The sequence below is a fragment of the Lepisma saccharinum genome, chromosome 4 (genome assembly GCF_977018435.1).
Source record: "Lepisma saccharinum chromosome 4, izLepSacc3.1, whole genome shotgun sequence".
NCBI lineage: Eukaryota > Metazoa > Arthropoda > Insecta > Zygentoma > Lepismatidae > Lepisma > Lepisma saccharinum.
Window position 1 is genome coordinate 117,216,287 of NC_139232.1, and position 27,557 is coordinate 117,243,843.

At 39.4% G+C, this 27,557-nt stretch overlaps 1 protein-coding gene across 12 annotated transcripts in view; it reads right to left on the reverse strand.

The window, feature by feature from the left end:
* Positions 1-27,557, reverse strand: part of tweek (transmembrane protein KIAA1109 homolog tweek) — a 211,042-nt gene that overhangs the window by 77,168 nt on the left and 106,317 nt on the right. For 11 of the 12 annotated variants that reach the window (XM_083121295.1, XM_083121294.1, XM_083121287.1 and 8 more), the window contains 6 exons: positions 23,604-23,812; positions 23,058-23,208; positions 22,081-22,260; positions 21,716-21,911; positions 21,038-21,186; positions 14,502-14,733 (listed from right to left, as the gene is read on the reverse strand). In XM_083121295.1, coding sequence (XP_082977421.1) covers positions 14,502-14,733; positions 21,038-21,186; positions 21,716-21,911; positions 22,081-22,260; positions 23,058-23,208; positions 23,604-23,812 — 1,117 coding nt within the window. The remainder of the gene's footprint in view (positions 1-14,501; positions 14,734-21,037; positions 21,187-21,715; positions 21,912-22,080; positions 22,261-23,057; positions 23,209-23,603; positions 23,813-27,557) is intronic. The other variant, XM_083121288.1, reaches the window with a different exon arrangement.

Genomic DNA, 27,557 nt, shown 5'->3' on the forward strand with positions numbered 1-27,557 from the left:
CGGAGGAAAGTACTATTAGAATACTTCTGAGAATTGAGTGCAAAAATAATCACTCAGTTGTACGCTGTGTGACAGACTTTGTATGTGAGCGACTGTGCTGTTTATTGCCAGGTTTATTGTTTATTTTTCTCGTTACTTTGGACCATAATTTCAACTCTACAATTATATATCTCCTTGCAATACCACCATAGCATTGATGGTGACATCTAATACTCCAACAGCATTTCGCCTACAACCGTGGCAGAGTGGCTAGCGTATCACGCTCTGACGCCAGGTTGGAATCTCGGTCTGGACATGGGTGTTCTTTGTAAGTGTTTTTCATCAATTTCATCATATCATCACTCATCCGCATCGTCACGATTAGCCAAAAGTGGCAGAAAAGTGACGTAAAGTAATTTAACTCAACTAATCCAACTGCATTTTCGGCCCTTCTCTTTGTTCCACATTTTAGGATCTCCCCCGCCCTAAAAAAATCTGGGTATGCGCCTTTGATATGGAATGAGGTTTTAATTTCCCGACTGGATTTTCATCAAGGCTTTTGCCCCCTCCCCCTAATCAGAGTGTCTGCGCACTCCTATGCAGCCCACAGACGAAGTACTCGTAACGAAAAACAAACACCGCTTCAAATGCCCTGGCTGTAGCTTGAGCAGATAAAAGAAGGGAGGGAGACTTTCAGGCGGCAAGGCTTTGATGAAAGGTGAGAAGCCGCGATGGAAACAACCAGCCAAACTCTCCAATAACACTAAAGGTGGGAGGTTATGTTACGATTGTTGTGTGGCAGCTAATGTCTCCGAGAAATTTAGTTACAAAGGAAGCCTGCCGATATACTTTGTCAGTAATCCATAAATCATTGTCACTGTAGTGCGGTGCATATGTTTGCGTCTTTCATTTCATTCAATATCTCAAAATCCAGAGTATTTGAGTAGTGCAAAAGGTGTGACGAAGTTTAGCATTAATATGGCGGTTAATTAATTAACGAGAGGACGTGTCACGTAAAAAGGCCTTGCGACGCCAAGGAGTTCACATTTAAGCTGATTTTATTCATTTGCTGGGAAGGGGGGGGGGGGCTACTGCTGCATTCATAACTCTTACGAGTTTCACTCCATGAGTACATATAATTTGTTCACTTAATTTTCCTTCGATATTGTTTCTTTGTTTAAGTTTGATTTTAAGCCCACTTTATACACCGAAGCCCAGTAAAAACTATTGAATTATCAAGAAATTGATGTATCTTCACCAAAAGTGATTCTGATATTCACAAATTACTTATGTGCATTATTGTATATTTATTTTATTTTAAAAGAACACTGATTTTTGTCAATCACACAATTTAAATCAAACTGATTTAAACAACCTCGAAATTTTGTAAGCATATCATGCAATTTGTCATGTAAAGGCTTGCTCAAAATTGTAAATGACTATTTACGTTAATGGTTTTTATATTTTTCTTCACGAGTAGCTTGGAGAGAGAAAATGAAATATTGGGAACTTCTCTGTACTTACATTTAAATTTCGCACATAGGCATGAACATGAAAACTTGAAAGAGAGAATGTTTTCTTTACCAAGGAATCATTCGATTTTTAAGCCAAGACCTCTCCCCGATGGCGCAGTGGTAATGTCATCGCCTTGTAATCAAGGGGTTCTGAGTTCGATACATGCTGTTTCGGATACCACTTTAAACTGTAAGACTAGACCTGATTAGACTTTCTGTGCATAAAGTGGACTCAAAACAAAAACTCAAACTCATTTTCAGCTGATAACCGCGATAATGGGAACACGAGCACTCAGATTTCATTGTTCCATTACTAATCACGGAACTCCGTAAATTGTTACTTAGAAAACAAACAACTGTTGCAAAAAGTGGAAAGTATAATTTTCCTTTGCATTATGAAAAATTTCCATTAATCCAAGGAAAAACTAAAACACGATCACAAAACTTTATCAAGAAAATACGGTTTTACCAAGTAAGAAGTTTGAAATATGTAATTATGAAAAACGGATAATTCATGCCTCCATCCAGCTTGATTTTAATATGCAACAACTGTATCTTCAAATATCTCTGCAGTTTCGATCTCTTTTCACCAACAGCGGCGCCAGAATTATTCATCTACGGGTGCTGAGGGGTTGCGGAAAGAAAGTTAGGGGGTGCGATATGTATTACAAGAAAGTGGTCATTCCATGCAGTGTAAACATTCAGATACACGATGCAGTCTTATTGAACTATATAGTGAAATACAAAATAAAACCATCCTGCCCTTAAAAAGACAATTTTTGAACCTTCTCAATGTAACCAATGAAGGCACCGTCTGCCACAAGACAAAACGCGAAGAGTACAGGAACTGTGTCATCTTTAAAATCCCTTCTGCCGAACTATCCCCAACAACGAACTGTAAAATTTCTTCGTGAACATTGGGCATCTTCCTAACAGTCTTGGAAAAGTTTGAAATGGTACGTTTACTGGACATTAAACGTGGAACAAATATATAGAACGTATTAAGAAGAACAGTACCCTTCATGTTACAACTGGCATTAAATAATTTCCAGAGCACGACCTGATGAGGTGATACCTTAAAAGTACCTGAATTTTTTGCTCCAGTGTAAGGAAGAACAAGTAGACGGAAAACAAACCGTTTATGAACAATGCAAGAAAGAAAAAAACATAACTCACATTAATCTATAGCCAATTATCAAAAACCACGAACAGACCACTTGAAGAAACAAAAGAAGAAAAAGTTGATAACGACAATGCTGACGAAAGAAGAAAAACGGCCGCTGATCTTTACAGAGGCTGCCGCAAGTACAGAAAAGTATTGGTACCTCTTTCAGTGCTTGCCTGTTGCATACAATAATAACCTATCATTCGGCCCTCAATATGACATGACATAATATTACATATTAATGTTTTCAGTTGAACGTAGGGTGTGCTGAAGGGATGCGGAAGAAAATTAAAGGGCGCGCAAGCACTCACTCACGCACAGGGACGGCGCCAGAAATTTTCGACTAGGTGGGCAGAAGCATCATATTCATAGATTAGGGTGGGCAGTATAAATGTAAGACCATATATAGTATATACGTGTATGTAAGACGTATGTATCCCCTCTCTCTTACACTCTCAATTCTCCTCTTACTTCTTTTCCCTTTCCTTATCCTGTTTTCCTCTTTATTCTTTTCTAATCTATCCTCCCATCTTGTTCCATTTCCTTTCGCTTTGTCTCTGATGAACACAATTATTTCAAGGAAGTGTTTAGCCTGTGCAGACATACATTTTTACCACATTATTTCATGCATGTTAATACAGTGAAATAAATGTGAATTAGGTTTAAGCTTGTGTTGTAAATACAAGGCACATACTTGATTTTATGTATTCGGCGACAGTGATAGATTGATTTGATTGGTTGATTGATTTGCTTTATTTTACTTCGCTTTTTGTGCCACTTTTGGCTAATTTGCGAAGATGGGGATGAGTGATGGCATGATGAAATTGATGAACACTCACTCACAAATATCCATGCCCAGGCCGGGATCGACCCCAGGACCCCTGGCGTCGTAGCGCGATGTGCTAACCACTCTGCCACGGGAGCTGGAGCGACAGTGATAGAAAGTGCGATGGTAGACAATCGTGAAGTTTCTTATAATTGAAGACATGTTCCTGAGCATAGTATTTTCATTGTATGAGTTTTTGACTGAGAGAGTTTTCTTACTCCTTTGGGGATCACTTTTCTTAGCTTACAAGGTTTGCACAACTGACAAATCTATCTGAATGTTTGTAGTAGCGGCGATTGGGTGCCAACATATGAGGGGTAAGGACAATATACTTTTTCTTGGTAGAAAAGGCTAGGCTTAGCATAAAGAGGCAGGCCATAGTGCGGGTGCAAAAAGTGGCAAAATGTGGCGGGGGAACTACATCCCCACTTCCCGCTCCTCCTAATCGCCGCCACTTCATGTTTGGATTAAAATTAACGTCTTATTAGGAACGATTTAAAAAACACACGGAAAACCAATAAATTCTTTGTTCGTTGTCCATGAAGTATTCCTAGGCTATTTTGACAAAATACCACTCATAAGTAATAAACAAGTAAGCTTGAAAAATCTGTTCAGAATTGAAGAGATTATTGGCTAAGTTGCTATTCGTTTTGTGAACTCTCATGTTACTAATGCGGGAGAAGCAACATACGTATGGTTAAATGAACATTTTTTTGAGGTAACAAAATGATTTAGGACACAAGGAATTCACCGAAGTTGATCACCGTAACAGTAATAATTCATCTATTTTTTATAGATGACTTGGGTTGTATGGCGTGACCATTTCAAATACACTAGAATGTCAACCTGTGCAGCATACTCTAGAAACTTTTTTCTTTCAGGGCAACGAGTCCCTGGAGCCAGGAACCACTGTCAAAGTAATAATTTATGAGGGTTTGTATTGTGAGTGTCAGAATGTATTTGTTTTCACCCCTTCGTTACTTTCATCTAATCACAATTGAAATGACTTAAAATAAAAAATGACTTAAAATAAAACAAATCAACCAGAACTTACTCTTCCAAAAATGGAGTTGCGTTAGTTCATATCTCTTAGAAAGTTGAGGTGGTAGTTTCATTTGTACAGCGTTTCATTAGTGGATCAAGGCAGCTAATTCCGTGAACAATGACGTTGTTTTCCGAAAGTCTCAATTTGTCTCAGGCAATCAAATGTTAAAACGGACGCATCTTCTGTGGTGATAAAATTATACGTTTGGTGCGAGTTCTTTCTGTATATTTTTCCCCAATGGCATAACGCTGTTACATTATAATGAAGAGGTCATGTCTTGGACTCCCCCCTCTCCTGGTGGAAGCACAATGCACACTGGTTCGGACTACACGTTAAACTGTAGGTTTAGTCCCTATTAGCCCATCTGAGCATAAAAGTGGGCTTAAAAACAAACCAACAAAATCGTCTTCTGGATACTTCGTGACATAACTTTTTTTCTTTACTTCAGCTGCATCTACAGATTCTGTCGACATTTTCGGCTGATTCGTGTGGCAAAATTTATGTGTCGAAAGAAGATTTCTAAATATGATAAGCCAGTCATTAGCAATTGAATAATTCTGTAGCTTTTTCCATAACTAACTGGTTTATTAAAATGTATTCACTTCGGTATTGTAGTGATTATTGTGATTCGTTCTTATTAGTAGAACGAATATAAAGTTGATATTTCGCATATTGATATTTGAAGATGACATGTATCTAAAAATTGTAATGAAATAAAAAAGGACACTTCTGGAATTTCAATGCAGAGCTAATTAAAACTATATTATACTCTCTAGCATACTTAAACCCGAAGGTTTATGGCTGCAGAAACACAAGCCTTCCATCTGTTTCTATCCGGGGCAAGATCAATCCAATCTTTAATATCCTTACCGATTAATTTTAGGTCCATCTCAACGTTATCCCTCCATCTTCGTCTTGGCCTTCCTATAGGTCTCTTACCATCAGGTTTCCCAACAAGAATTCTTTCCTCTTCCATTCGTGTCACATGGCCTGTCCATCTAATTCTTCTTGATTAAATTATTCTAATAATAATAATAATTAAAAAGTCGAAATAATTTATTGTGTTGCTGGAGAAGTAACGCTAAGATGGTGTTTTTATTTGTTTATTTGGAGATTATTTTAACCATACCCAGGCTGGTATTTATATACGTATGTGGAGACCAGAAGCTCACAGCACCAAGACCTCACTCCAATCCCCTCTACACAGTTTCAGTTATAACTTCTTGCCAAGTTACATGGTGTGGTTTGTTATTATATTTTTTTACCACATCCGAAGTACCTAATTTTTTCTTTATGTGGTACTTTTCAAAGCAGACTTCCCCAGCGAAAGCCCGGAGCTGCAGTCCTCAAGTTTACTCTAAATTCTGATCTAATCTTGATCACACCCTGCATTATTTTGAGCCTCCTAAGCCTACTAGCTGCTTTTAATCATGGAAGTATTAATTTGATCACAGTTTTTGTTTCAATAGTTCTAGAAATTACTTTCACTTTCTAATGAGAAAATTGGCTTTATATGGGATGATAATACACGTATGTGAACATTTCTAGCATAGATAATATTCAGAAATAAAATGTACATGTTATGAACACCAGAATACACTTATTTCTTGAATCATTACTATATGCCCAAGTATATGTACTTATTGAATTTGATTGGGTGGGCAATCGGGTGGGCACAGGAATTTTTGGGTGGGCGCTTGCCCACCCGTGCCCACCCCTGTCGCCGTCCCTGCTCACGCACCCCTGGCGCCGCCACTGCTTTTCGCCTAAAATTTTGTCTCAATTCTCCTGCCCTGAGGGAAGTTTACCTTCGCATAGCAACACTAAACTGCAACCATGATTTATACCAGTAGGATGGGTGAAAAAAAACGAACATTGCTTGCCTGCTCATCTCTTTCCTGGCGACAGGAACGTACGTTTAAACGTGAAAGCTTAAACCCCCTCGCCGCACTGTAATGGACGAATCCTGAAAGGCTGGCCTTCGTGGTGGATAGTTAGCACAGCACGCTACGTCGCCAGGGGTCTCGGCGTTCGAATCCCGCGGCCTCGTCATGGGTGTGTGAGGAGTGTTCCTTCATCAATTTCATTGTATCGCCACTCATCCTCATCTTCGCGATTAGCCAAAAGTGGCACAAGAGCGAAGGGAAATAAACAATATCACGAATCCTGAAAGTTCGAATTGCTTTGTAATTTTTGTGTGCATACTTCTTTCCAACGGTAAGGGACTCAGGGTATAAAATATATAGGATCACAGTTAATCCAGTGGCTAGTGAGAAAACTCTAGGAAGGAATCTCTTCACGACGACAACAGCAGTTCCAGCATATCATGACAGGTCGGACAACCCTAAGCCTGCGTTCGATTGGTTTTATATTTACAAAACAAGTGTTTTCAATGTGCAATGCATATTTTACAAGTATGTAAAAAAACAATTTAATCAGCGATCAGCAAAAACAAGGTAATGCACACAATTAACAGTATTGGTCTTTTTAGGTTGCACCGCGTCCTCAACGATTGTATAGGTCGAAACTTCTCGACACTCACTCTCTTTTTCTTCAGTTATTTTCGTTGTTTATCTCTTGCGGTGACGATGAGAATGCATTTACGAGTGTACAATGGGACAAACACAACTATACACTCTCATGTCTCGCACAAAATAAAAAATAAAATTAAAAGGGATTCTTCTTTCGCGCCTTGATAGCTTTGTAACGACTGGGGCAGCCAAAGAGACTAACTTTCCATTTAAACTTACAGACCGTCAATTTAGGTTTTAATCTTGCAAAAATTGTGTGAATCTGAAAATTTGCACATCTGTTCTATTTGATGTCAAAACAACATATCAACAGCCCTTTCCGCATCCTGAAATTCCAGGCGGTGGTAAACTTTGAATGCTGAATGCTGGAGAAGTGCAAGTTATCACTGGAATGAATGTTACGTGCAAGCAGCTAAACCCACGGATTTGAAATAGGGCTCCACCGAAAGAGGAATAAGCGGGCTTTAACTATGACTACACATATTGTCTTCCAGGACCGCACAAAAGGAACAAAAACTACCAAAGTCGATTTTTTTTCTATTTATCATTCTTGACGCTTTCTTTAAACTTTCCGTTGACATCTTTGTAGACCATGTGCAGAACTGTTACGCCACAGAATTTATTAAGCTCGTGTATTATTCTGAAAAAAAATAAATCATGAGGCTTCTTCTCTGATATAGCCTAAGCAGCAACAAAGCTAGTGAAATAAAAATCAAGTGCAGAGAAACAAGAGGGAATATTCTTTTCTGGATATTACGTCGCATTAAAACAGTGAAATTCATTTAATTAACATTTTTGTCGTGCCGATTTATGGCGAAGAGTTTTTGACAGCAGGGGATCTAAATTGTGAACACTTTTCATGCAAAATACAAATGGATTGTCAATAATTCAGACATTTATATACATCGATAATACAGCCTGTAAGTGTAATTCTTGTTTACAAAGAAAGTTACTTCATCATTCTTTGAACAATTAATTTTTAAGGTATTCATGAATTCTAAATTAATGATATTACACTTTACTAAAGCTGACGCCAAGCAGTGTTTTCAACTCTAGCGAGAAGTCGCTAAATCTGGCGGATCTGGCTAGCTGGCGACAAAAGACGTGAAAAAGTGACGAGCGACTTTTCTGGCTACTTCGTGTGCTCTTTAGCGACTAATTTGGAGAATTCACAAAATATCTGCGTAGGTACGTCTAAATGCTTAAAAATGTCCGTTTTATAGTTATTAAATAAGGAAATGCCCTCGTAATTCACTTGTGATGCACAAAGAGAAACTGAAGCAAAGCGTAACCCCTTTTCCAGTATGGTTTGTGATGTTTGTAAACATCACTGTTCACAGCTCATTGTTATCAGACACTCCTCCTGGCGCCATTGCGGCTGCCTTATTATAAAACAGAACGTTTGACTTCGCGGTCGCGTCGTGCGTGGGTTCAGATAGGAGTTTTTTGGGTAGTGTGTGGTGTTTGACAAAGGAAGTGCTAGTGTAAATTATAAAGTTCGTGTGTGTTTGTGCGCAGGTCAGCCCAGGGCAGGGCAGTGTCCAGTGTGGGGAAAACCGCAATACAAGAAACATTATCGGAAGGAGTGGGAAAACTACAAATGGTTAACCCCTGTCGATAGTGACACGGCGAAAGCGTATTGTAAGTACTGCAAAGTAGAACTATCTGTATGCCCAAACTACCGATCAGAAAAAAACTTTCGAAACACAGAAACATAAAGTCAGGTCTGGTTACTTCTGTTCTGCAAAACAGAAGAAAAACAGTTCAAACCGGAAAATTTAAATACTTCTAGTGCTGAAGCTATTTTAGCTTTATTCATTGCCGAACACTGTTCTTTGCTAACCGTGAATCACTTGTCCGAATTATGTATGAAAAGGTTTGGTGACTGACAGCTGCAGTGTACCATGCATTCGCCTGCATAAAACCAAGTGCACAGAAATAATAAACAACGTTCTTGCAGTGCATTTTCTCGATGATTTAGTATCTGACATCGGTAATCAGTGTGAAGTGCAGTGTTCAGAGGAAGAGGAAATGTTGCTTTTATAGGCAAGTACTCGATTTTCTCCACCTTTTTGCTATTTTTTAGAAGTACATTTCATTTTGCGACTTTTTCTAGAGCCTTTACATTTCATTTAGCGACATTCTAGCGGATTTTCTAAGGACTTTTCACGACTTTTACGTTCAAGTTATTGGCAATACTGACGCCAAGTATACTCCAGTCAAGGTCACTCGCTTTCGGAGTTTCCCCTTGCCTCCTCCACACCCCTGGCCCTCTAGGGTTGCCTCGCTTGTTCTAAGCTGTTAAGTTGACACTTTGCACGTTGTACAGTCAGGGACACTTCTGGATTATAACAATACCATTGACTTTCAATTAAATCATTACAACCGACAAGTGTCCGCGACCGTACGTTTGCGGTTGATTTAGTTTTCGATGTTGTTTTGTGAAAGGGCTATTTGGTTACGATTAGGAAGGAGGCGAGGGGGGGCATTTGCCTCCACTTCTCGCCACTTTTGCCCTCACACTATGCTAAATCTTATCTACAAAGGGAAATATACTGTCTTTGCCCCCCCCCACCCAGATTTGTACCTTGACCCCTAGTTTTGGAACCCAATCGCCACCACTGAGTATTGAGGATTGAGGAGCAGCGTCCTACGTGTGGAACATTTGCCGGTGAAAGTGAAGCGAGTGCCTCCCGAAAGGACACTAGAAAGCAAAATGTATTTTACTTCGCTTCTTGTGCCACTTTTGGCTAATTTGCGAAGATGGGGATGAGTGATGATATGATGAAATTGATGAATAGACATCACAAACGTTCATGCCCAAGCCAGGATTCGAACCCGGGACCCCTGGCGTTGCAGCGCGATGTGCTAACCACTCCGCAACGGGGGCCGACCATCTTCTAGGTCAACGTGACGGTACACATATTTTATGTTAAATAAATAAATATAAGTAAATATTAACATGACTTAACGGCGTTCTAATGGAAGTTAAGAAAAAACAGTTTTATCTAGACATCCCAACTGACAATACTAACAGCGATCAGCCTCCAACGCATCACAATATCCATCGAAATAATATTATCTGATGCCATGCAATGGTGGTGGTAGATGCACATTGCACGGTGGTTTGGTTTCCACTTTAAACTAGGTCCAGTCCCGATTAGCTTTTCTGTGCATAAAGCGGTGTTAAGAACTAACCCAAACAAGTAACAATTCCATGTGATGAAAATTCAAATATATTCTTTTTATAAGAATAATTTTTCATTCTACCACAATTTAGTCTATCTCCCCATTTATGTCCTTTCACCTTACGTCGACTAATTGCGCGAGGTAGAAAATGTCCACCGTACGTACGTTCCTCGCCTGTCGTACCGCTTGCACCGTTACTAAGCCATCCGAAACCAGCTTGTTCCACCCCTTTTGGCGCGGAGACGCTCTCGCACATTGTTGCAACATTTATTCCCATATGATTTGGTATGGAGGGCGGTGCTTGGGTTGCCGCGTGATCGACGGCAGATTGCTGACAGGTAGCGCAGCCAATGGGGGCCGAGTTAGGAACGTCAAACACCAGCGCGCGCTTCGAATCACCCGTCACTCATCATAACGTGACACGTAGTTCCTCTCTATTCACGTTTTACGGACACTATTGTGTTTAGTTGGTTCCTCGCTTCGGGGTTTGGTGCTTGTGGCTTCCTCTTACATAACGTTTCGTCAACGCAGTGTGTGACCTAAGAAATAAAAAATGAATAACGATTCCTCGCAATACTCTTAAGTTTGCACCTTCCTCTCTTGGGGGTGCTGTGCTTGTCCGCCCATTCATTGTCAATATCTCAACTTCCATGGAGTGTATAGCAGCCACACCCAGATTCCCGCTATCCTCGGGAGTACCTCTATTACGTATAAAAATCTCAGTCCAATCAGAGCACTTTTAAAACTTCCTCGCTTTGGCGTGAAAAGTCGAGCTTCCTCTTAATGGAGGGTGGGAAAACAGGGGGGGGTGTGTGTGTGTGTGTGTGTGTGTGTGTGTGTGTGTGTGTGTGTGTGTGTGTGTGTGTGTGTGTGTGTGTGTGTGTGTGTGTGTGTGTGTGTGTGTGTGTGTGTGTGTGTGTGTGTGTGTGTGTGTGTGTGTGTGTGTGTGTGTGTGTGTGTGTGTGTGTGTGTGTGTGTGTGTGTGTGTGTGTGTGTGTGTGTGTGTGTGTGTGTGTGTGTGTGTGTGTGTGTGTGTGTGTGTGTGTGTGTGTGTGTGTGTGTGTGTGTGTGTGTGTGTGTGTGTGTGTGTGTGTGTGTGTGTGTGTGTGTGTGTGTGTGTGTGTGTGTGTGTGTGTGTGTGTGTGTGTGTGTGTGTGTGTGTGTGTGTGTGTGTGTGTGTGTGTGTGTGTGTGTGTGTGTGTGTGTGTGTGTGTGTGTGTGTGTGTGTGTGTGTGTGTGTGTGTGTGTGTGTGTGTGTGTGTGTGTGTGTGTGTGTGTGTGTGTGTGTGTGTGTGTGTGTGTGGGGGCATGTCATTGAGTAAACCAAGTGGTAGTGATAGCGAGAGAAGAGAGAACAATACAGTGTTGTACGAAGCCAGGCACGACGGGTGATTTTTCAGGTGTACAATTTTTTTTTAAAAAAAAATGTTCGAGTGAAGAAGAGAGAAGTAAAATTGACTTTAAGAAGTGCCAGGCTCTAACAGCTCAAGCGTGTGGTGTGAATCAAGCTACCGGTTCTCGGATATGTTCGGGGGCAAAACAATGTGGATCGGGGCCTGCTCAAATGTTTCAATCACCTAGAAAGCACATTAACGTACCAAAAAAGAACGACAAACTTAGATAACTTTGAAAAAGACGTAATTCGTAGAACCGTCTTTGAAATTTACGATTGTGGCGAATTTTCTACTGCCAAAAGGATAACGTACTCTTTACGGGGCAAAATATCTTACAAAGGCTGTACAACTTCCACTTTGAGAATATTGAAACAATTATGCAGTCCCTCTGGCACAATCAGGTATGTTCTATTCTTCCATTAAGTTTATTATATGTTATATTATCTAATGTTCCGTGCTCTCCGTGACAAGGCGTTTCGCTCAACCACGCTGTCTCTTTTCCGTGTGAGATTTCGACATGGCACCGCTGCAGTGCGCTGCTATTGGCTATCGCCATATGCAGGAGATTTGACGCGCACTATAAGAAGACCACCAGTGATCCAGGGATGCTTGTTGGCCTAACACAAAATGTTTTTATTGGCGCATAGACATCAAGAGCTTCGGTTATTAATAACTGCAAATATGTTACCATATCATTTACATCCTGCATCATTGTGGTTTTGTGAAAGGGTATATAAGAACAATGATCAACGAACTGTTGTTCCGGAAATTTTTTAAATGAATGCCTAGTTACGAGTATTCTGGGAGATCTTTGTGGCCTTAGGTTAATTGAGGTGTATATCAGAAAATGATCGCTTAAATCATGCATTACCACAGTAGATTTAACATGCAATTCTTTCTGGTTCGTAAAAATGTGGTCTATGAAACTTTCACTCGAATCGGTCATGCGTGTCGGCAGACAAATGAGCTGCTTGAACCCTGCTGATTCCATCATATCGAAAAATGCATTGTCCGCTACAGTAGGTTTCATGAAGTCATGATTTGTATCCCCGATGAGAACCGAAGTGTGGCAAGCCGGAAATGACTGCAAATTGTTTTCAAGTTTTTCATTAAAAGTGACGGGGTCCTTGGGATGTCCTAGAATTAAAGGTTTGTTGCTCTGTTTGAGTTTTAAAGACACCCACAATCCTTCAATATCTAGATCCGACACAGAATATATAAGTTCCGATATTACAGCTGTTTTTACGTAAACAATAATACCTCCTCTTTGCTTAGGGTAGTCTCGATCAAGTCTATACATTTTGAACCCTTCGATTTCAACGTGTCTGTCTGGAATGGAATCACCTAGTCAAGTCTCGGTGATTGCAACACATGTAAAGTTTGTTATATGTGAAGCTGCGATTAAATCTATTTTATTCTTTAAGCGGTTAATATTGATGTGGCCCACCGTGATATATTCTGCGTTTTCGGGGAAAGTAAGGTCTTCTATGTGCGGATACAAGTTTGCAAGGAATCTCCGGTTTGCCACACTTAGCCTGTGCAACGTCAGGGGGGTGGTAGTTCATTGGCAGGCAGGGAGGGAGGAAAACTATTTACAGCTTCAGCATTGTGGTCTCGACCTTGGCCTCGGGGGAAGGGAGAGTGGCCATTCTTGCAAATATCAGGGAACATCTTTCAGGGGTGTCCAACGAGTTATCTGCACAACATTGACCTGTTGCCTTCCTACATCAGAAAAACGAAACTCATTATTAATAAAATGACTGAGACAAAATTAAATTATTTAAAGGAGAAAGGTAAAACTAAAAAATATAAGGTTGAGAAGCATATGATTAAAGTGAGTGTACAAGCTCAATCCCTTTCTCTCAAGATACAAAGTAAAAACGAGTAAAGTTTAACATATTTTCAAAGTTATTTGAGGAATAAATTAACAATATATACACTATTTAATATTCTGAAATATTTTCAACAGTAATCTATTTCATCAACTGTTGTGCCTCGACTGATGCGGCTAGCTCTCTGAGAAACACACAATTCCTGCAGAGAAAAACAAATCACCATTAGGAAGGAGGGTTTCTAACGGACAGTTGAAAAATTTTCAAGTATGCCTAGTTTTCAAGAAAAGTTTACCAAATCAAATACTAGATGGCAATGCAGCTGCAGAGTTCTAAAGGACTAAAGAAGAGGGGCACAATGACCAGTAGTGGGAGGAGTTATTTCTTAAGCAATGTCTGTGTACTTACATGCAGTGATGTAATTGATTTTTTGTGTAACATCCATCTTACAAGGCAAAAATTTTCCTTTTTTAAACAAAAATTACTCACTTTACCAAGCCTATAATTTTAATTCATTGGTTAATAATTATAACCAAGATGGACTGAAAGGATAAAATACATTTGTAAATAAAATACAGGCTATTATCAGAAAATTTTAAACATGATACAACTCCCAAGTTTCTAGTAGTACAGAGTTTGTATGCAGTAGGTATTCATATTCTCATTAAGTTGTAATTTTTAGAAGATACCAACGAAAAAAAATATTGGAAACTACGAGTAAATGAGATTGTCTCTTTAGAGAAAGCATTGGAGGAGAAGAAATGGAAGGAAACGATCTTTTCAAATATAGTGAGGTGCCTCTGATGCTTTTCCCTATCTTTTGTTAACTTTCGAGAAAATTTAACTTTTTGGTTCAATTCAAATTGCTTCAAGATTGAAACTTGATTAATGTGCATGTCCTGATTAACAACCAAGGTTGAGAAATGCCAACCTTATTGATCCCAATAAGGCAGTGTGTTTTAAAATTTAAGTACTTTCCCACAGCCCCTTAAGAAAATTATAATTGAAGTTTCAGCATATACTTACTGCTGATTAGGAGCAACCCCCTCCAGGAGAACTATCATCGTCCTGCCAATCTGCCCTGTCAGGGAACATTCAAGGCTGGCCGGTCGACTCTTCTTCCGGCAGGTCAAACTTGAATGGAGGCTCGTGATTTCTGCTTCCAGCTTCAGTCCGCTCAGAGTGGCCAGCAACCGAGTTCGATGAATGCGTGCCACTCCAAAAACAACTAATCTCGTACGTTCACCTGTTACCATGCCTGGAAACGAGAAAATATGATTGCTTCCAAGATATATATTTTATTTCGGTTCAAAAAACACGTGTGATTTATTCATCATTTTTCACTGCAAAATATGACCACAATGTTTTGTAAAAAAAAATTAACTTTGTGTTATGAGTCTAGGGTGACCAGACACATACTTTCAAAAAAGAGGACAGAGCATGGCGAAAAAGGAGGACAAAGCCACAAGAAAGAGGACACTGCAAAAAAAATGGCAAAACATTTTCCATTACTCATAACTAGAGGCATGCAAATTTCGTTTTTGACGAAAACACAAAATATGAAATAACATGCTGTAATGTTCATTTTTGATGTTTCTGAAAGGTGTGAGGTGCATTTTTCTACCCTGTTTTGTCACGAAATAATGCGAAATAAACTGCAAAATGCGAAATATACTCTTAAACACGAAATTTACCATTTATATATCGACACGACACTTTCTGAAGTCCAAAGTATCCTGTGAGTTATGCAATTCACGGAGAATTGATTAATTCTGCAGTAAATATTTGAGAAGCAAAAATAAACCCCTTTACACAGGAATAAACTTAATACTCTGGTAACTACGTAAATGTGCTATTAGAAGGGATAAGTTTATTTTATGTAATAAGTGCAGTTTTAAATCAAATTTAGGATTATATTCACAATTATAAAACCAAAATGTCATTTTATATAGCACTTTTGATGTGATTATTCACCGCTATAACACTGAAATTTTATTTTATTTACCGCTTTTGAAGCCGAAATCGACTCTGTTTTTGTATTGAAATTTTGCTTTTTTATTTACCAAAAATAAGTGCCTTTACTCATAACTTAATCAATATAAAAAAAAATCTTACTAACATTTTGCTCACATACTTTTCAGGTGATCTCTTTCAATAATTTCCTCTTACTTTTAAGCAAAGAAAGAATCTTCTCATCTGTTATTTAACAAATGACAAAGAATATCTACAATTTGAAGCACAGAATATTACTCCTTTTCTAATTCTTGGATATTAGAATGAAATATCCCCAAAAGTGAATGCAAATGTAACAAGTAAGATTCGCTTTACCTTATTTCCAAAAACTGAATTAAAATTTTGGATAGTTTAGATTGGGTGGAGAAGTATGATTTTAATGCCACGAATATTTCTAGCACTCTTTCAACAGCAGGGGAAAGTGACAGCCACCTTACAATTTATCTCATATTTGTTTCTTCCATCCTTTAAAAGCTGGATATTTTCTTCCAAGATCATTGTTGAATTTACACTTTCACTTTGTTATTTCATGAAAGTAAATATTACTTAATAATCAAAATTCTCACTATGCGTTTCTGTATCGTGTATGTAGTTAGCACACTGCACCACAACCCCAGTGGTCCCGGATTCGAATCCCGGCCTGGGCATGGTTGTTCTTTGTGAGTGCCCCTTAATCAAAATCATCATATCATCGCTCATCCTCATCTTCGCGATTAGCTAAAACTGGCAGAAAAGAGAAGTATAATAAACCAAATCAATGAATCGAAAAGGAACTGCACAGACTACATGCGTTCCAGCAGTCTCAGAGGGTGAAGCAACGATTGATTGATTGTTTATTTTACTTCACGTTTTGTGCTTCTTGGCTAATTTGCGAAGATGGGGATGAGTGATGAAATTGATAAATGGACATTCACAAGCAACCAAGCCCAAGCAGGATTTGAACCCGGGCCCTTGGTGTCGCAGGCGAAGCAACAAGTTAGAATAATATTTGGTCTAGGAATTAATTCGTGCGGTTGTTATGCACACATTGAAGCTGTACTTCAAACACAAAATACATAAATACCTTAAGAAAAATATTGTCCATCGCGAGCCACCACTTTCGCCCATCTGTCAGGCAAGTTACGGATTCCGTGGCGAAAGAAGTCCTCATCCTTTGAAGCGATCCAGTAAGAGACCCATTTTTCGATATCTTCTGAAGAAGTGAACCGCTGTCCAATCAAATCGTTATTCATACAATCGAACAAGTAGTAGTCCGAAGGAGCAATGTCTGGTGAATACGGCAGGTGGGGTAAAACTTCCCATCCGACATTTTCTAAATAAGTTTTGACCGGATTTGCAACATGTGGGCGAGCGTTATCATGTTGAAAAATAAGTTTATCATGTCTGTTCTCCCATTCTGGTCGTTTCCTGGCCAGAGCTTGATTCAAACGCATTAATTTTCGTCGATAACGTTCTCCATTAATAGTTTCACCCGGTTGCAGCAGCTCATAGTACACCACACCTTTCATATCCCACCATATGTACAGCATAACCTTTGCACAGTGAATATCTCGTTTCGGTTGTGATGGACCTGGTTCACCTGGCTTCACCCAGGCCTTTTTTCGTTTCGGATTCTCGTAATGGATCCACTTCTCATCGCCAGTAACAATGCGATGCAAAAACCCCTTTCTTTTCTGTCTTTGAAGCAGCAATTCGCAAATGGTTTTTCGTCTTTCAACGTCTCTGTCTTTCAATTCATGTGGAACCCAATGTGACATCTTTTGAATCATTCCCATGGCTCTGAGGCATTTGGAAACTGTTGTTTGATCAACGCCTAATGCTTCTGCAAGTTCTTCCTGCGTTTGACACGAATCCTGATCGAACAATGCTCTCAATTCTTCGTCTTCAAATTTTTTTGGCTGTCCAGGTCGCTCTTGGTCTTCCAGGCCGAAATCACCACTTCTAAACCGTGCAAACCACTTCTGACACTTCTACACGGAACTGTGGGATGATACGCTCGTTACGCCATCTCTTGTCCAGGCGCACGAATTAATTCCTAGACCAAATACTAATGACTAGGGTGCGGAATTTTGCCTATTTGCCTTTTATATTTCTTTGTTGTAAAATATAGGCTTTAATGTCTAAAGTTCGTTTCATGGTGTTTCAAAATGTTTCACATATTTATAGTGCCTACAAATTCCTATTTTGCTTTATTGTGCCAAAAAATTGTTCTTCTGCAGTTTTTCATATTTCAGCTTTTTTTTTTTTTACGTCCCTTTGGCTTTCCCTACCTTGAAGAATGGAAGGCTTTGCTTATGTTGTACTGACTGAAATCTGGTATTCGACAGATTTGAGGGTTTCAATTTAAACATCGTATGAAATATTTTACTTCTTAACTAAGGTGCAAATTTGTTTTTTCATCAATTGTTTAATCCGCACAGTCGTTAGCACAAGCTTTTTTTGTGAGAATTACTTTAATTGACGATTCCCTGCAAATGTGAATTTCGAACAAAAGGTTAATTGTTAGCCCACTTTTATGTATAAACTGAAGTGCTAGAATACAGTATATCGAACAGTGCATTGTAAAAAGAAAATTGAAATAAGTTCATATTCATTGTCTGTTTTAATGTCTTTTTTAAAATTTTAGGGTGCCTATTTTGGTACCTTTTCTAATTTTATAGTGTCTTTTTAAGTGCCTATTTTCATCATTTTGGTGCCTATTTGACTGCCTATTTCAGAGGATTTTAGTGGCTATAAATCTGCACCAAACTAATAACTCAGTTGGGAAAGTGATCGTGTTCAGCTCCCAGATGCTCCGTGAGCATTGCTCAAATACTTAACGCACCTCAAGTGATATGCCTTAAATGATGATTGTTGTGTGTGGAAGCATTCTCTATGCAGCACATTTGCTATGGTCGATGCTATACTTTATCCAAAAAAGGAGGACATTTACAGATTTCTAAAAAATCCACCTAGATGCCGGACAGACACTTAAAAAAGAGAAAAACTAAATATGCTGACCAAGGCAGTAATTTATTTTATTAAAAACATAAACTAAACGTAACGTTTCAACCTTCTAGCAAGGTCTTCATCAGACTCTGTATCAAGTACAAAAGTAACAAGATACACAAAAAGGCCTTATAAATACACAAACATTACTCCCTCCAGACTATTAGAAAGTTGTTAGGAACTTTCTAGCAGGTGGCTTTCACTTGCCAACTGTACTCTCACCTAAAAGGCTAAACATACCAGGTGTATAAGCTTAAATCTGCTGTTTGCTCATAGATGGCGTTAGTGAGCGTATGAAGCTACCATGAGCACGCCATACCTGGTGTTTTTATGAGTTGGACATCTGCCAACACAAATCAGTGCACATCGTTAGCAGGTGCAGACAACAACAGACAGTGTTCCTGTGGTAAGCATGTCTAGTTTTGTGCCAGAAAAAGAGCATATGCGGGAAGCTCTGCTTTTCTGCTTCCATTTGAAGAAATCGGCTGCCGAATCGCATCGAATGCTTGTGGAGGCCTATGGTGACAGTGCTGTATTGGAAACAACGTGCAGGGATTGGTTTCGTCGGTTCAAGGACGGCAATTTTGACCTGAGCGACAAGAAGCGTGAAAATCGGCCCAGGAAGGTTGAGGACCATCAATTGCAGGCTCTTTTGGACGAGGACGATACCCAAACGCAAAAGATGCTTGCCGAGCAATTGGGTGTTACTCAAGCAGCCATTTCCATGCGTCTACGTGCCATGGGAAAGGTTCAAAAGATCGGAAAATGGGTGCCGCATGAATTGACCGATCGACAGCTGGAGAGACGCCAAAACACATGCGAAATCTTGCTTGCCAGACAAAAAAGAAAGTCTTTCCTGCATCGGATTGTGACTGGTGATGAAAAGTGGATATATTTCGAGAATCCTAAACGCAAGAAATCGTGGGTTGATCCCGGCCAACCATCAACATCTTCCTCGAGACCAAATCGCTTCGGCCGGAAGACGATGCTGTGTGTTTGGTGAGATCAACAGGGCATCGTCTACTTTGAGCTGTTGAAACCTGGTGAAACTGTCACTGCCCACCGCTACCACCAACAACTGATCAAATTGCACCGTGCTCTGTGTGACAAAAGACCGGATTATCAAGAAAGACATGACAAGCTGATTTTCCTCCACGACAACGCCCCATCACACACGTCAAGACTGGTCCAAAACTACTTGAAGACACGCAACTGGGAGGTGCTACCCCATCCCGCCTATTCACCAGACCTGGCCCCTTCCGACTACCATCTGTTTTCGTCGATGGGCCACGCCCTCGCTGAGCAGCACTTCGATTCGATGGCTTGATGAGTGGTTTGCCTCGAAAGAGAAGGACTTTTTTTGGCGTGGTATCCACAAATTGCCCGAGAGATGGGCAAAATGTGTAGCTCGCGAGGGCAAGTACTTTGAATAAATTTCTTGTTGCTTTCTATGAACAAACCATGTGTTTTTCTGACTACAAAACAGCAGATTTAAGCTTATACACCTGGTAATTACTTTCATATAGAATGTGGTTCGACTTTTTATCTCACGCTCTTTTTCCTTCATTTTTCTCCCTTCTTTTCTCCCAGATAGGAAGGGAGAAGAGAATGCTAGTGAGAAAATGGAAGGAAGCCAAGGAAATAGAGAAGAAAGGTGAAGAAGACACAATGAACTGGAATGGGGGACTGAAGTTAAACAAAGAATGGAAGGTGTTAGAAAGAGTGGAAAGGACAAGAGAGAAAGAAGAGAGGAGAAGGGAGAAAAATGAAGGAAAAAGAGTGTCAGATAAAAAGTCCAACCACATTCCTAACAACTTTCTAATAGTCTGGAGGGAGTAATGTTTGTGTATATATAAGGCCTTTTTGTGTATCTTGTTACTTTTGTACTTGATACAGAGTCTGATGAAGACCTTGCTAGAAGGTTGAAACGTTACGTTTAGTTTATGTTTTTAATAAAATAAATTACTGCCTTGGTCAGCATATTTAGTTTTTCATAATCATGGAAACAAGGCTTAATGGTGTTATAACTAAAAAAGAGGACATGTCTGGATAAAAGAGGACGTCTGGTCACCCTACAGGAGTCATCAGCATCAGAAGTAGGATAAAATACTAATGTGCACATACATACCTTAAAAATGATACACATTTTTAAATCCACTTCGGTTCATTCATCATGAATTGAGAAAAATATGTTACATTAAGTAAAATGGTTAAAATTAACACTCAATCGATACCTGCTTTTCAAGTAGTCTTTTATCTCATTCACAATGTTTTGGTAAACAGGAAAAACTACACAATCTTGCCCACAGAGCTATTTGGCCTGCTACTTAAGATTTGGTGAGCTAATTATGTACAGATCAATGCAAGGAGGAAACAAGACTACATTACGGCTAATTGCAAGTAGACCTGCATTTTAATGTACATTCAGGATCACTGCAATGTGAAATCACAGAAAGAACCATTCATTAAAAAACTATACCTGTTTCAACAATATCAAGAGATGAGAACTAAAGATGCAATAACATTGTGTCTAAATTATAAATACACATTTTAATACTTACTGAGTTCTCGTGTTTTTTCAATAAATGGGGGCTGGGAAGAATCAACTGTCATGCCCTTCTCAACATCCTCATTTGACTTAACTTCAGTCAGAATATCATATTTCCTGTTACCCTTATATCCTTCTGAAATGTCTGGAGCCAATGAAAACCTTTAGGGGGAAAAAAAAGGTTCAGTGTAATTACAGTGTTGCAAGCAACAAAGTAAACTAACTTATTGGTTCATGTTTTTTTTTTTGGTAAATAAAGGACTCCCACAATGCTTGCCAAAATATTTTAATCATCTCTTCTTTGATGTGTTCTGCAACATTAACATTAGCTGTTTTTCATCCCAGAAAGCAGATTGTAATTCATCCCATGTCATAGCTTTGGAGCATGTTTTTCAAGAACTTCCAGGATAGGCACGAAATGTCACACTGAAAATCCCCGATTGCCATTAGAGAATGAAGAAAAAGTAACAAACTACATGTTACGATTAATCGAGAAGCTACCCCCAACTTCCTTAACCAGGAATGGCATCACCTTGACACCTCATTCCAGTAGAGTTGTTCCTTTATGATTACAATATATGCAAAGTTTGTTCCTTCCTGTACAAAGAACAAACTTGCACAATTTAATTTTCTATCAACTGATAATTTGCTGATTTTTTAGCATAGTGGGAGACTCCAACTATAGACTTGCCTGTGAGTGATGGTTTTTGTTTCTGGCATTGTAGCATACAAATCCAGAAGATAATAAATGGTCTTCCAGCACCGAGGCGTTGGGTTCAATGTTTCTTTACTCTTGTCGGAAGAAACTGTGATGTGCTCCAGACCAGATTCTGTAGGACTCATCCCAAATATTGGAGTTGTGACCCCTTCACTTAGATTCATGTAACCTTTGGAGACATACATAAATATTAATAACATATCATTGTATAAACATACAAAATCATCAACATGCACACTTAAGTAAAAACAAAGCCTTATTTGTTATCTACAACTAGACTTCATGGTCATTTTGGTAGAATTTGACAAAATGCAATAGATTTTTAAAGAGTAAAGTACCTTTCACGCTTTTGCTTGTTGAACGTAGCTTCTGGGCAAAGCTCTGTGGTCGAGACCTTAGCGATGATGATGGCGAAATGACCTTTGACTGTGACAGGGAGTGGGACAGCTGTGCTGACACTGGAACCTTTGTTTTATCAGAAGAGTTGTCTTGGTTTGTGTGGTCCTGAAGATCTGAGGCTGTAAAAAATAAAAAGAATGTGTCGTCATCATCTATTAATACATGTATAAAAGCATAGTAACTAAGTGCTGCCTTACAGAAGAACTTATCGTCGTAATTAAAGTATTGCATATAATTTTATTCCCAGAGCTAGTTGCTGAAGAAACACACAAGGAATGGAAGAGCAAAAAATTTGGACTATGTTATCTAGAAAAATAGAACTACACAGAATATGGGATAACAAACAGTTACATTTTTATTTACAAAAAGAACATGTTCACTTCCATTCAAAAATCAAAACTTGTATATTTCTTATTATAAAATAGTTAATTGTTAGACATATACAAGTCACCAAATTTTTTTTTTTTTGCAAAACTTACTTGTAGAGGTTCTATTAATTTCAGTGGTCTGTGCCACCCAAGTGGATGGTGGCAGAGGCCACTGAAATTAATAGAACCTCTACAAGTAGATTTTGTGGAAGTAACTCATTTACGTTTAATTATTATCAACAGTGTCTTTTCCATGGACATGAATTACAATACTTTTCTTCCACTTTTGGATAACAAATTGTGATGATAAGGACAATTGACAATTCAACAAAATTCACAAAGGAACATCCATACCCAGGCAACCTTGAAAACTATATAGAATAGTTACTCTACCTTTAGCTGGCAGCACTACAGAAATTGTGCAATGATTAAATAAAATCACCTACTATCAGGCAGAAAGCTTTGTATCATAGCTAAGCATATTTACCTGTGCCCTACTTTATACTAGAAACTGATAAGTTTTCTACACACTATGTTATTAAACTTACTTGAGGAGGAGCCGTTCTTCTGATTCTTCCCGAGACTTGCATTTTCCCTCTTCACCTCTGGCTGCTGCTCCTTCAGCTCCATCTGAGTCTCTTTTACGTTCTGGTACATGGTGCTGATCTGGTGCAGAAGCCTCAGCAATGGCATGTTCACCTGTTACAAATGAACATGTGTGTTCTCAGATATTCACTTTACATTTTGCAGGATAAAATAAGAAATGGTATTCTCAAAGAGCTGAAGAGTTCGGAATGCATCAGTATTAAATTTTTACATTGCTAATAGGTTCTGATGCGAAGTCTAGTGATACCAGTAGATGAAACTGATCCAATGTAAAGTAAGCATGTTTGGTAAAAATCAGAATGGTAATCAATTTTCATGACAAGGTAGGTTTTGTCTTTTAAAAAATGCACATTTAGACATTCATTTAACAGCAGTGCATACAAATTTTAACAAATGAAATAAAATAAAATAAAATTGCAGATTCTTTCATATTTTTTTTTACAAATGACACAACAGTGGTGCAATAAACTCAAAATTGGCACTCATACCTGTTGAGCAATGTAACGTATATTAAGACCAAAATTTAAGACAGTGCTGGTATGCTTTTTCAGTTGTCCTCGTGATATGTAGAGAACATTCTGCTTCTGTATCATGTCTTCAACTGTCATGTCGGCCATTTTCTTCAGATCAACTTCCACAGCAATTTTTTCACAAAGAAATGCTGGCGTTTCTGGGGGTATATTCAAATGAAATTTACCTAGAACAATAAACACATTTAGATAACTGAAATAGTACATATGTTCCTACAAAAGCTTTCACATATACATGTGACTGAGCTGCCCTTGTTGCTGTGCCGTAACTTATGACCTTGGCACTGAACACTGTAGGTCCACTTTCCAGTCTGCTTGCACCTTCAAAAATTTCATCAAATCACAATCTTCATTGTTACAATTAAACAAAAAAGATAACACACTTGACTAAATAAGCATTTTTAAACATTCACATTTAATTTCTCTTTGTCATTTGTTTTATGTGACTGGACTGGAACATCCCAATAGCATGCTGGTTAATGCCAACAATTTCTAATCAAGGAGTTCTAGGTTAAATAATCACAGGCATTACATTTCAGTGATTTGGACCTCACTTTAAAAATGTAGGTGCAGTCTTGGTTATCTTATCTGTGCATAAAGTGACCACTTTTCTACCTTTCCAGGGTTCATTGTGATGAAATAGATGACAGGACAATCACCATGAAACATTTTGCCTTACTTAGGGTCACGTCAACACCACTTCAAACCAATACCAATGTTTTGACGATATGAATTCCCGATACCAATGCTTAAAGAGTAATTGAGTGTTTATAAAAGTATTCCATTGCAATTATACCAGTTACCAAAATATCCAAAGAATTACACAAGAGATAATCAGAATATTAAAATTGGTATAACTTAATTTGATTACTTAAATAATTTAATATGATGATCCAGAATCAAAAAAAACTTGTGGGAAAAAAGTAGGAAACCATACAACAAGAGGGCAAAGGGAAGCCCAGGGAAAGGATGAAGAGAAGACACGAACACAAGCTTAGGAAGAAAGCTTAAACAGAGAAGCATGGAGAGGCTACATTTTGGAAGTCTGGGTTCAAATATTGGGTTGCAGTTGCATAAAATACAGTGAAATATCAGTTATACGTTTTATGGGGGACAGAAGGGAAAAAATGTATAACTCAGAAAAACGTATTATTGAAAGATAATTAAAATGGTAAAATTAAGCACAGAAATAAAGAAAAGGTGTATTGCATATACCCAAAAGTTTGCTATATACAGCATGTTTCAAAAAGAATATACGTATTTCGCATGCATATATTTATTAAACTTTAAGACATACGAAGATGAAACTTGACACACATACTTACGAACCTCTCAAGTTAAGATTACAGATGTCCTCCAGCAGTGACACGAACAATATCACATCGATACTCAAATTCCTCCCATACTCGGGCAAGCATGTCCTTCGTCACTGATGTTACGGCAGTACGGATCCGGTTCTTCAACTCTTCCAGGTTCTGTGGGAGTGGTGGTACATAAACATTACCCCACTGGAAGAAGTCACAGGGTGTTAAATCCGGTGACCGTGGAGCCCTGCTGATACATGCTAAGTCGCCAGCTCCTTGACGACCAATCCAACGGTTCGGTAGAGTTTCATTCAGATAATCACGCACTTTGCGACTCCAGTGAGGGGGTGCCCCGTCTTGTTGAAAAATGAAGTTGTCTTCGTGCAGCCTCGGATTAACCAGTTTTGTAACATAGAGAGATACTGATGACCGTTAACCGTGTTTCCATCAAAGAAGAATGGGCCGTAAACAGATGATCGGGATATCGTGCAAAACACATTCACTTTGGGCGAATCTCGTACATGTTCAATGAATGCATGTGGGTTATGTAGGCCCCAAATGCGAACATTATGTTTGTTTACCTGACCACTGACATGAAACGCAGCTTCATCACTAAACACAATGCGTTGTGCGAAAGTGTTGTCATTGTCAATAGCATCAAGAATCTCGTTACAAAATGACACACCCGACTGGCACGACGAGTTGATTTTGAAGGGCTACGTTGGAAAACAGTTTGAATTCGTGCAACATTTTCTTCAGGAACACGAGGGCGGCCAGGACTCTTTCCTTTACATACACATCCTGTATCTACAAACTGTCGATACCATCTGCGAATGTTCCACCCATTTGGAGGATCAATTTGATACCTCAACCTGAAACGTCTTTGCACTGTAATCACGGAATTGCACTTCGCAAACTCGAGAACACAAAATGATTTCTGCTGCGGAGTAGCTATTTCAAACAACTGACGGTTACCAAGCAAAACAGAACACAACTGACAGCTAGCGGCTATTATATAAACTAGACTATGTATTTGTTTCTCTAATAGCCGAGCTGGGGCGCAGCGATCGATAGTTTGGACAAAACAATACTTTGTAATACGTATATTCTTTTTGAAACACGCTGTACAAGGGTCGTTCAAGGTTGACCGGGACTTTTATTTCTGCAGAGGAAATAGGTAGCAGAAGAAATACCAAACTATGTCAGTTTTTCAAAGTATTCTCCGTGCGCGCCGAGGCACCGTTGCCATCGTTCTGGCAGCTCCCGAATTCCTTTGGCGTAGAAAGAACTTGGTTGTTGTCGTAGCCACTGGAATACATCGCTCCGCAGTGCTTCGTCTGTCGTGAATTTCTTCCCTCCCAGATGGTCTTTAAGGGGTGCAAACAAATGATAATCACTGGGGTCTAAATCCAGACTGTAGGGGGGATGGGACAGAACTTCCCAGCGCATGTCGGCCAGAGTTTTTGTCACATTGGCCGTGTGAGGGCGGGCATTGTCATGGAGAAGAATGACATTTCCAGACAACATCCAAGGTCTTTTCTTGCGAATGGACTTTCGTACAGCACCACTCAACAATGTGGAGTAATACTGGGCATTAATCGTGCTCCCTTTGTCCAGAAAATCCACATGGATAACGCCCTTCATGTCCCAGAAGACACTTGCCATGATCTTTCCAGCGGACGGCTGAGTTTTGCTTTATGCCGCCACTCCATGCTGCGTCTTTTGGTCTCTGGGGTTGAATTGTGCAACCATGTTCCATCACACGTGATGATGGATTGCAACAATTCATCACCTTCTGCTTGAAACCAATTCAGAAGCTGTTCACAGACCGTCCTGCATGTCCACTTCTGATCGAATGTCAGCTGGCGGGGAACCCACCTTGCACAGATTTTGCGCAAGCGTAAGTGGTTGTGAATGATTGTCTCAACACTCCCGACACTGATATTCACCTTGGCAGCAATATCCCGCACTGTTACTTGCCGGTTCTCAAGAATCATTTGCTCAACACGTGCGATATTCACTGCTGTGACTGCAGTCGGGGCGAATGTGTCCATGCGCTTCATTTGTCACCAGCTCCCGTCCTTCGCGAAACTGCTCACACCATTCGTACACTCTTGTCCCCGACATCGTTTGTTCACCATACTGTGCTTGCAATCGTCTGAAAATCTCAGCCGGTTTCACTTTCTCCTTCACGAGAAATTTGATTACACACCGCTGCTCCACAGCCACAGACACACTGCTTGCTACCATGTTTGCTGCAACTGCTGTGCATGCGCGAAATGCGTCATGCTGGGCGCTAGTTACTCACGAAGGAATACATTACGTCATCCGCATGTTTCACCATGATCCGGCTATTCATCGATTTTTTACGTACAAAAATCCCGGTCAACCTTGAACGACCCTTGTAGCACTAATCTGTTCTAAATCGTTATTGTAAATTCACAAAATCACGATAAGTAGACAGTGAACCCACTTAATCTATTCAGCCAATTCTCTGCAAAAAAACATGTTGAACATTAGGACGTTTATCTCGATCTTATATTTACCGTAACTCTCGTTTCCCCGCTTTATACATTTTCCAAGACCTGCCGATGACAAAAAATGCCTG